At 37.7% G+C, this 10496-nt stretch overlaps 1 protein-coding gene across 4 annotated transcripts in view; it reads right to left on the bottom strand.

Moving 5' to 3' along the window:
- SEC31A (SEC31 homolog A, COPII component) overlaps positions 1-10496 on the bottom strand; it is a 54375-nt gene that overhangs the window by 3443 nt on the left and 40436 nt on the right. For all 4 annotated transcript variants that reach the window (XM_007447541.1, XM_007447542.1, XM_007447544.1 and 1 more), the window contains 4 exons: positions 5893-5948; positions 5723-5725; positions 4145-4408; positions 1161-1280 (listed from right to left, as the gene is read on the bottom strand). In XM_007447541.1, the coding sequence (XP_007447603.1) occupies positions 1161-1280; positions 4145-4408; positions 5723-5725; positions 5893-5948 (443 nt within the window). The remainder of the gene's footprint in view (positions 1-1160; positions 1281-4144; positions 4409-5722; positions 5726-5892; positions 5949-10496) is intronic.

The following is a 10496-nucleotide window of genomic DNA, read 5'->3' as shown; positions in this document are numbered from 1 at the left end:
GCAGGAATCCTGGGCAGTATTTGAACTGCCTCCCCAACTAGTGACAGGAACAGTTTGTCTTTCTCTTCTGCCCAGGGGTCCTGGGTAACCAGAAGGGAGGTGATATGGTGACCCAGAGGAGGTGAAGCTCAACAAAAATTTATTAAGCTAGGCCATGTACGAGGTGTCCTCCCAACCTCTGTTTACGTTAACTCATGCCTGAAGGAAGACTGGAGTTTTCCCACATTTTTATTAGGATTCCTCCATTTTGTATGATAAGGACCTCTCTGCCTAGGAGACACTGTACACTTACCTGTTTAACAGCTTCACCTGTTCTCTGTTCCTAGCTTCGTCTTTCCATCACTCCCAGAATGCCAGGTGCTAAGGTTTATGTTAACTTTCCCCTGCCTCTGCTTTCCTGACACTTTCAGTACAGGGAATTGCTTTCCAAAAGACTAGCAGAAGGCTGCACATATTACTACTCAATGTTTGATGAAACAACAAATTCCAGAAGCTGTTTTTCAAGCAGACAACTGGCCAATGACTAAATAAACATATTCAATGTTTGTTGGCAGAAAGTGACATTTCACCTAAAACAAAACTGGCTTTGTGGAATTTTTGTTGTTACCAATACAGTCATCCTCTAAAACTGAGTAAAATCAGTTACTTTGACTATGAATATGACTCCAATATCTAAAGCACTTAACTATTTTTAAGGTCTTTGCAAAGTTAAAGACTGTCTATCTACTTTTAAAAGCTTTGATGTAAGCTCAGAAAGAACCCCCAAATCTGAGTTTCACCATTCTGTTGTATTTTTGTGCTACGCATAAGGTTTGCCGATGAGACTCAGTGCAGCATAGTGGTTGAAAGCATGAATTCTGGAGCCAGACTAGGTTCGAATGCTGGCTCTGACTTAATTATTATGTAAATGATTTTTGCCTTAGTTTCCTCCTCTGTAAATAAATATGACAAACCTACCTACCATGAGGTTGTTTTAAGGATTAAAATTATATGTAAAAAGCAGTTGAATGTGTTTTTATATGTACAGCACACTATATATAAGTGCTAGCTTTACTATTTTTGCATAAACTTTCAAAATACATCTTGTAAGACTTTAAGCAATCATTATAGAAGCGCTCCATAAGGGATTCTTTTAATTAAGCAAAATAAAAAATACATACAGGATCTGTGGCTGAAGAGAGGCAGCGCTGAATAAGATCCTCAAATGTGGTTTTTAGAATGAGGTGTTCATCTGGAATAGGTTTCTTGGTAATTTTTTCTGTTGGCAAAGACTGCACATGCTGGAATAAATAATACCATAAAATGACCAGAAATGACCAGAAGCTACCTATACACAAAGCCCTGAATATGTGATAAAGAGAAACCAACGACCTTGTAGATAGGCTATTCAAAATCAAATGAAAAATTAACATGTGAAATCACTTGGGATAAGCAAACATAAAAATCAGATATTCAGTAGAAGATACGGGTACTCCTTCTACAGCTTCTATTTTCAAAAATAGGATTGGATGTAAAGTATTTGATTAATTATGGAACATATGTTGATCACTATTTTATATAACTGATGGGAAGGAGACCTGTGCCAGTAGGAAATAAAAAGAACAAGGCAATTACAAAGTTGGCTGGTTGGAGTGGCTGCTTGCTTTGCTTGTTGGCTCATTTTTTTTTTTTGCGGTACACGGGCCTCTCACTGTTGTGGCCTCTCCCCCTGCGGAGCACAGGCTCCGGACGCGCAGACTCAGCGGCCATGGCTCACGCGCCCAGCCGCTCCACGGCATGTGGGATCTTCCCGGACCGGGGCACGAACCCCTGCCCCCTGCATCGGCAGGCGGACTCTTAACCACTGCGCCACCAGGGAAGCCCCCCCTTTTTTTTTTAAAGCATTTTATGGTAACATTTTTTGTTGTTGTTAGTTTCTGCTTTATAACAAAGTGAATCAGTTATACATATACGTATGTTCCCATATCTCTTCCCTCTTGCATCTCCCTCCCTCCCACCCTCCCTATCTCACCCCTCCAGGCGGTCACAAAGCACCGAACTGATCTCCCTGTGCTATGCGGCTGCTTCCCACTAGCTATCTATTTTACGTTTGGTAGTGTATATATGTCCATGTCTCTCTCTCTCTCTCTCTCTCTCTCTCTCTCTCTCTCTCTCTGACATTCTTCTATTCTTTGGTTTACTCTTGGAGGGTGTTAACTGGGCTATTATCAAACTGCAAGATTAAACCAAAGGTTAGGATAGAAGAGTCCATGATCTTACTGAATGTACAGATGGGAAAACAAAGAAGGAATGTGTAAGTGTTTAAAGTTTTGACTGATTAGTTCATTCATAGAAAACATTAAGCAATTATGTATTAGGCATTGGCTAAGTATTGGTGAGCCAATACAGAAATGATCTCATCCCTCAGGGAGTTTACAGGCTGATGGAAGAGAGAGAAAGTTTAAAAATGTCATAAATGTATGTAAAATGCAACTGTGGTTAAGTTAACATCACTGGAACCAAGAGACAATATAATTGGGATTTAACTGAGGGGAAGGCTCTTTAAGGAAGTTATATCAGAAGGATAAGTAGGAGTTAACCAGTTAAATGGGGAAGGAAATGCATTCCAGACAGAAGAACGTGTACACAGGAAGGATCATGATACAAGGGACTGAAAGGAGGTCACTGTAGCTGGAGCAGAGAGAGACAGCAAGGAGGAGTGTGAGCTGAGAGAATACAGACAATGTGAAATATTTTGGTCTTTATCCTGAGAACAATGGGAAGCTGTAACGTTTTAAGCGATGAGGAGATAAGACCAGATAAGAGATGGGTGAAAGTAGATGCTGGCAGACCAACTAGAGGCTCCTGCACTGCTTGAGACTGGAGATGTAGGTAGCATCTGGACTGGACTGGAAATGTAGAGAAGGGATTTGAGAGAGATTTTGAAGTAATATAGCAAGGTTTGGGGATAGCTCTGAAAAACAGGTTAAAGGAAGAAGAATATAAAGATGATGCCCAGGTTTTTGGCTGGATTAAATAGGAAGGATTATGGTGCCATTAATTCAAACAGGACACACCAAAAGACGACTAGGTTTGGGAGGAAGACTATGAATTAGATTCTGGATATGTTAAGTGTGAGGTGCCTCAGAGACATCCAAGTGGACAGGAAGGTGGATATTATGGCCTGGCTGAACACACACATCCATGAAGCTCTCCCTTTCAATGGCAAGTGAGGTTCTGGTCAGATGAGTGTATAGCATGAGCACCCAGGTCTAAACAAAAGTGAATGGCTTCACAAACACCACAGACTTGTAATTATAAAAATTAACAGCGCATCTTAATAATTTTATATATTCTTGTGGAAAGAAGAAGGTCCTCCCACCTCCATCAAAACACTTGTTTTTATAATGCAACTGTTAATGTTTAGAAGTTCCTTAGGCAGAATCTCTTAACAGCAAAACATACTCTTGTGGTAGAGATATAATCTTTACAAATCTGACTTCAGAGAGTCAAAGACAATGACAGAAGAGCTAGTTTTATAATTGGGCAGGAATTTATTTCATCTTATGTTGAACTGTGACCCAACCTCTTTACTTTTCATGAATAGAGATCAAAATGTTTATCTTTGTATGTCTAAGTCAGTTATATGGAAATATGATAGACTTTTCATCATCTAGAGCCTTACCAACTAGCTGTTTGTATGTGAAAAGCAAGCACAAATTTATATCTCCATCTAAAGATATGGCTATCTTATTAGCTCTTACACATACACAAGAAAATATATAACTAATTACATTTTTATTTTATATTTTAAAGGAAAAAAACCTTTGGAAACAGCTTCTGCTCAGCAACCTTGGATGCAAATATGGATTCAACTGATCTTAAATTGTGGCTACTGATTAGATCAAATGAAATACTGTAATTTCCAAGTTACTGTTAACATATACTAGTAAATACATAAGCTCCTTCTAGAAAGTTTGTATATGGCCTCGTCATTGAACAATAATATACATACATGAACAATCTTAAAAAAAAGTTATTATATTTAAGTTGCCTAAATTGAAATCAAATTGAGATAATAATAAAGGTATAACCATAAAAGTTAAAACATTAAGAAAATATACCGAAATAGAGCCATCTCCCACTTCTACAGATTTACTGTTACCTGCATGGTATTTCCAATAGGAGCCCCAGGGGCACCTTCAATATTGGGCTTTGAAAAAGACGGAGGCAAGCCTGGTTGACTGAGGGGTTGCTGTATGCCATGGAAGGGCTGGCCACCTGGAAGGTGTGGCTGTGGGAATGAAGCTTGGCTTGATAGTGGTACTGGAGCTGATGGTTGTTGCTGCAGCATCTGTGACTGGTGGTCACCCAAGGGGTTCATGATTGGTGATGTGATGGGAACAGGAGGCGTAAAGTTCTCAGGCATCTTTTAAAAGAAATAAAAGGCACCAAGAGTAAGGAAAAAAACGGTATGATGACAACATTTCCTCAGCTTTAAATAAGGGAGTTAGCCATTTGGAGCAACATGGATGCACCTAGAGATTATCACACTAAATGAAGTAAGTCAGAAAGAGAAAGACAAATACCATATGGTATCACTTATATGTGGAATCTAAAATATGACACAGATGAACCTATCTATGAAACAGAAACAGAATCAGGGATATAGAGAACAGACTGGTGGTTGCCAAGGGAGTTGGGGGAGAGTTGGAATGGGAGGGTGGGGTTAGCAGATGTAAGCTTTTATATATAGAATGGATAAATAACAAGGTCCTACTGTACAGCACAGAGAACTATATTCTATATCCTATGATAAACCATATGGAAAAGAACATATTTAAAAAAGAATGTATATACACATACATGTATAACTGAATCACTTTGCTGTACAGCAGTAATTAACACAACACTGTAAATCAACTATACTTCAATAAAAAAATTTTTAAAAATAAATAAGGGAGTTAGACTATTCCATGGTTAAAAAAATTTTTTTTAAATAACAGAACACTTTTTAAAATGAAATTTTATGCAGAATTTTAGAGAAAAACATAAAAGTAAAGCTAATCTGGCTAAGAGAGCTGGGAGCTCAAACCTGGACCTTTGTTTCCCCTTTACCTTCCACACTTATCCCATAATGGGCCAAAACCATGGTGTTTTTGAAAGAGGATGTCAAAGTCTGGAGAATTATATCTAGCCATACTGGGATCAGATATGCCAAATATGTGTTTGTTTAATGTGATCAGATGTAATACCTTTTTCCTAGATCATTAAGTGATACCTACTTAGTGATCAATCACACTCAAAGTAGTAGATTAAATTTCTGATTATCACTGACCTAATTTTGGGGGGGGGGTTGCTCATTTAGTATCTCCCAATTTTATATTCTGGCCTCTCATTACTATACTTGGGGGACAGAAATCACTAGGAGTAAAAAAAAAAAAAAAGTCTTAGGGTAAAAGAAGAATCTTATGCTCTAACAGCTCTCAACAGTTACTAACATCTAAATGATGCTCAACTACAAGGCTATTTTGTTTCATATTATATGTGACAGACAAAAATAGTCCAAAATATAATTACAAATTCATGATTACTGTTAGAACCCAAAACCAAAGTAACTCCTAAAAAAAAACCACTTGAGAAGCATGAAATTTTGTTTCCTACTCTTTGAAAAAGATCTGCTGGGAATTTACATCTTGTTTTCTAAAAAGGGTTTAATTCATATCACCATACTATTTTGTACTTTCTTTCCTTCCCTTCATGGATTAGAAGATGTAAGTTGAAATACACATATTAAGTGTATCAGTCAGTCAGCTTTGCCTTTAAAGGAACAGTGAAGTGTGGTGTGCTTCAGGTGGCTACATGATTGACAGGACATCTGTAGGCAACTGAATAGACATCTTTTTCTAGTACCTTCTTCTTGGGTACTCTGTTCAAAGCTGGAGGATCATTCCAACCATTCTGAGAACCTATAACAGATAATAGAAGGCATTTTCCTTTAGAATCCTGAAAAGAAGAAATCTAAATTGTATCCATCATATAATACCTTCAAATTTTACTTTCACCCTGAGATAACTGTCACAAAAGTTTTACCAGCTGAGCTGCTGGGATCACTATGTAGCCCTGGACTCTCAAACTCATTACCTCTAACAATCACAGGGCCTTGGCTTAGAAAGCAGCGTATCTTGACATTATTTCCTTTTAAAGTGAAAGAGTTGTACTAAATTTAAGGATAGTGAAGTTTTTATGTCTATATTAGTATATAAGCTTCAAACAATTCTCTCCTAATAAAGAAAAAATAAATCACCTGAGTCTGCTAAAAAAAAAAGGCTTCTGATATATTCAACACACAAAAAAAGAATAAAAGTAGCAATCTCCTATTTCCCCAGAGAGCAATTCAGCATACCCAAATCATCCACATGGTAGAAACACTGTTAAAAAAACAGAGCCCGACTTGGGGAAAAAAAAAAAAAAAAAAAAAAAAAAAAAAAAAAAAACAGAGCCCGACTTGGGGAAAAAAAAAAAAAAAAAAAAAAAAAAAAAAAACAGAGCCCAACTACGCAACACCAGTATGTTTTATCACCTTTGCATTAAGAACAACCTATAAAGTAGAAAAAGGCATCAAATATCTGTGGTAAGATTTTTTTTTTTTAATACCACACACACACACACAAAATTTCCAGGCTGGCAGCAAATATAAAATTAAACTACTGTCACCTTTAGGAAATTTCCTCCCCCCACAAATCTCCCAAAACCTGTCATCTCAAAGTAAGAAATGAACATAGGTAGCAGAAGTCATTAAGGTACTTAATGCCTTTATCTTAAAAAAAAAATTTTTTTAAACATCTTTATTAAATGCCTGTATCTTTAAAGAAAAAAGGAATAAAACATGCCAGAGATAGGATAATTACTAAATCAAAATATAATCATTTTACATCTTATTAAGTTTTGTGTATGTGTATATGTAAAAGCAAAAACAACTTCTTTCAATAAATTAAACATTCTTTCAGTATTTTACTTTTGCTTGTTTTATTGATATCCACGATATTAAATCATAACAAAATTGCTTAGCAAACCAAAGAACATAATGTCATAGAAATTTTTTAAAAACAAGATCTTCTCCTAACCAGCATGCACTCATTTGCCTTGATTTTAAAAGTAGAATTAATTTTCTACAACGTGACTAGGAGAACGCCAAATGAGCCTCAAAACACTCAAGAACTAATCACAAAATATTAAACCACATGATGCTATTTGCTTAACAAATTCTTAAAGTTCTCATTATACACAGACTAATCGTTCAAATCTCTCCCATCACCTTCTAATCTTTCTTATATCTAAGACAATCTTGGTATAGCCTTGTCTTTCAGTCTGTATAAAATAGACAACTTTTATGATTCAAGATCATTTGTGTCAATGTTATGTTAATTCAATCAGTTCTAAGATTTGATCAGATTTGATCAGATTTAGGATATTATCAGCTTTAAAGTTCACATGCATAATTGTGAATATCCATTCATTAATTAGAGTCAGTGATTCAAAGATTTCCAAAGATATATTTTGTAACTAATTCACCTTCCAACATAGATGCCTGGTCTTGCATAGACTGATTTTCTGTAGACAAAATGTAAAAGTCACTTAAACAGTATTATCATCAAAGACGTTCTAAACTCTACTCATTTTTTTTGAATTTCTGAATTTTATTTTATTTTTTTATATAGCAGTTTCTTACTAGCTATCCATTTTATACATATTAGTGTATATATGTCAACCCCAATCTCCCAATTCATCCCACCACCACCACCCCTACCCTACCACTTTCCCCCACTTGGTGTCCATACGTTCGTTCTCTACATCTGTGTCTCTATTTCTGCCCTGCAAACTGTAAACTCTACTCATTTTATAATTGTTTCTCCTCCCTCCATCAACCCCAAGAAAGAACTAATTTTATAAGGGAATAAAACTTACTTTTTAATCAAGTCACGTGAAATGGTTTCTATCTAATTAAGAAAGTAATCAGTTTGTGGGCAAAGCTAATTCATTTAAATGTGTCAGATCCAATTAACTCTTAAACACTACTTTTTTCTCTCACTGTGCCAGCTGTCTCTTTTAAGAGAAAATTTTGTTCCTTCCTATTTAAAACAACATTATTTCCCTAATTGTTTGCACAGACGATTTTTCTACTATTTGATCAATGAAGCTCAGTAATATCATGGTGCGGGGAGGCCTGAGAGCACTTCCTAACATAACTGTGTCCATTTTAGTATTTTTTAAAGCTGTGAATCCAAATCAGGTGAAGATCTTGTAAAAATGCAGATTCTAATTCACTAGGTATAGCGTAGGGCCTGAGATTCTGTTGCTTCAGCCAGCTCCCAGGTAATGCCAATGCCGCTGGTCCAAATCCTCTTTAAGTAGTAGGGTTTTAAAGAGAAATGGGAGGATTTCTACATTGTCGTGCAGACTTCAACACTACATTGTTAAAGATAATAAGCATGTTAGACAATCTTAACAAGAAGGTGCTACTTTACTGCTGGATTTGGGAGGCCCCAAGGATCTGCATTCTGGAGGAACTGTAATTTCTGGGATCACACCATGAGTATGGCCCAGTAAATATGTAACCATCCCATATGGTCTTTTCTATAAGAATATACAGATTTGCAGACTGTTTAGCACAAATCTTCCAGAAATCACTACTTCTTTTAAAAGAACTGAAGTCTCTGGCAGTGGACAAGAGGAAAGAAGGCTGAGAACTAATACAGCAATTCCAAAATTGTCGGATATTCAGGATTGGTCCAGGCCCAGCCTCCAATCAAAAGCATGCAGTGTACATACATCATATGAACACACAACTTAGGGGAATTCAACTATATTCACTTGGGGAGAGAGGAATCAAGAGAATATAGCATTAACTAGTGAGTTCAATTCAGTTTGAGCTCTACTCAAGAAGCACATGCCCCAGAGAAACTGTGAGGTGGGAGAACTAATTCCACAGTTTGAAATTTCACTGTATGGAGCTAAGGATAGATGTTTTTCATACAATATGGATTCTAACCACAAGCAACTTCTTCATGAGGGCTTAACTGAAGAAAGGGGTGATCACGGATAACTGACTCTAAGTGATTTCTTATTTTTGTCTTAAATGATGACTTTACAATTTAACTCCCCATGCAAGATATGACCTCATAGCACTACAGTTAATAAATCCCTGGGAGTCACTGTGTGTGCATTATGACAGAGGACAGACCTGATTTGCAACTACTGATGTACTCCCTAGCACCAGACTTCAGCTTCTGGGCTGAGGGGGACAATATACAGTGCATCCCCAGGATCTACATCTGCAGATGCAACCAACTGAGGATCAAAAACAATCAGGGGGCTTCCCTGGTGGCGCAGTGGTTGAGAGTCCGCCTGCCGATGCAGTGGACGTGGGTTCGTGCCCTAGTCCGGGAAGATCCCACATGCCGCGGAGCGGCTGGGCCCGTGAGCCATGGCTGCTGAGCCTGCGCGTCCGGAGCCTGTGCTCCGCAATGGGAGAGGCCACCACAGTGAGAAGCCCACGTACCGGGGGGGGGGGGGGGTGCGGGGAACATTCAGGAAGGAAAAAAATCCAAAAAGTTCCCAAAAGCAAAGCTTGAATTTGCTGCAAGTATTTACACAGCATTTACACTGTATTGGGTATTATTAGCAATCTAGACATAAAAGTATATGTGCGTAGGTTATATACAAATACTACACCACATTATATAAAGGACTTGAGCATCCTTGGATTTTGGTATTGGGGCGGGGCAGGGGGGAGTCGATGGTGTGAAAAACCTAAAAGTACTGGAGGTACCCTGGCCTTGATCAGTTTTTTCAGGGAGCAGTCTCAACAACATGCCTCCTCTCTAGCCCTATGAAACGTGGGAGCAGAAGGTGAGACCAGTTTTTCCTCTAACCTCTCATGGCAGTGATCTTAGCCTTGGATATTAAAGCCTGAGGGGGTATCCTGATTTCACCAACTATTAGCAGCACAAAAAAGTATGTGGAACAATTTCATATGACCCTTTGGTAGAATGACACCAAAGTTATAATGAAATCAAATTAAACTGAAAATTATGAGTAAAACTGAATGAAATAAGAAACAAAAAGATTTTCAACAGTAACAGATAGCCAGTTGGCTATCCCTCATAACTTGAGGGTAGGCTGCCTGTTGAATTGAAAATAACGATTGTACAATAATCAAAGTTCCCACCAAAATATATGCCTAACTGGCCCCTCCTAACCTCAAACCATGCTACATATTTAGCAATATGTTTTATTTCAGCCCAGAAAAATCCTTGTTCAAATCTCTGATCAACTTAACAGTTTTACCTTAGCTATGATTCTAACCCCTCAAGTTTTGCTTTTATATCTTTAAATATGACTTTTTTTTTTTTTTTTTTTTTCTTTTTTTTTTTTTCTTGCGTTATGCGGGCCTCTCACTGTCGCGGCCTCTCCCATTTGCGGAGCACAGGCTCCGGACGCGCAGGCCCAGCGGC

Source organism: Lipotes vexillifer, unplaced genomic scaffold (genome assembly GCF_000442215.2).
Source record: "Lipotes vexillifer unplaced genomic scaffold, Lipotes_vexillifer_v1.1 scaffold272, whole genome shotgun sequence".
NCBI lineage: Eukaryota > Metazoa > Chordata > Mammalia > Artiodactyla > Lipotidae > Lipotes > Lipotes vexillifer.
Note: the sequence above shows the minus strand (reverse complement) of the source record. Positions and strands in the feature narration are given on the sequence as shown.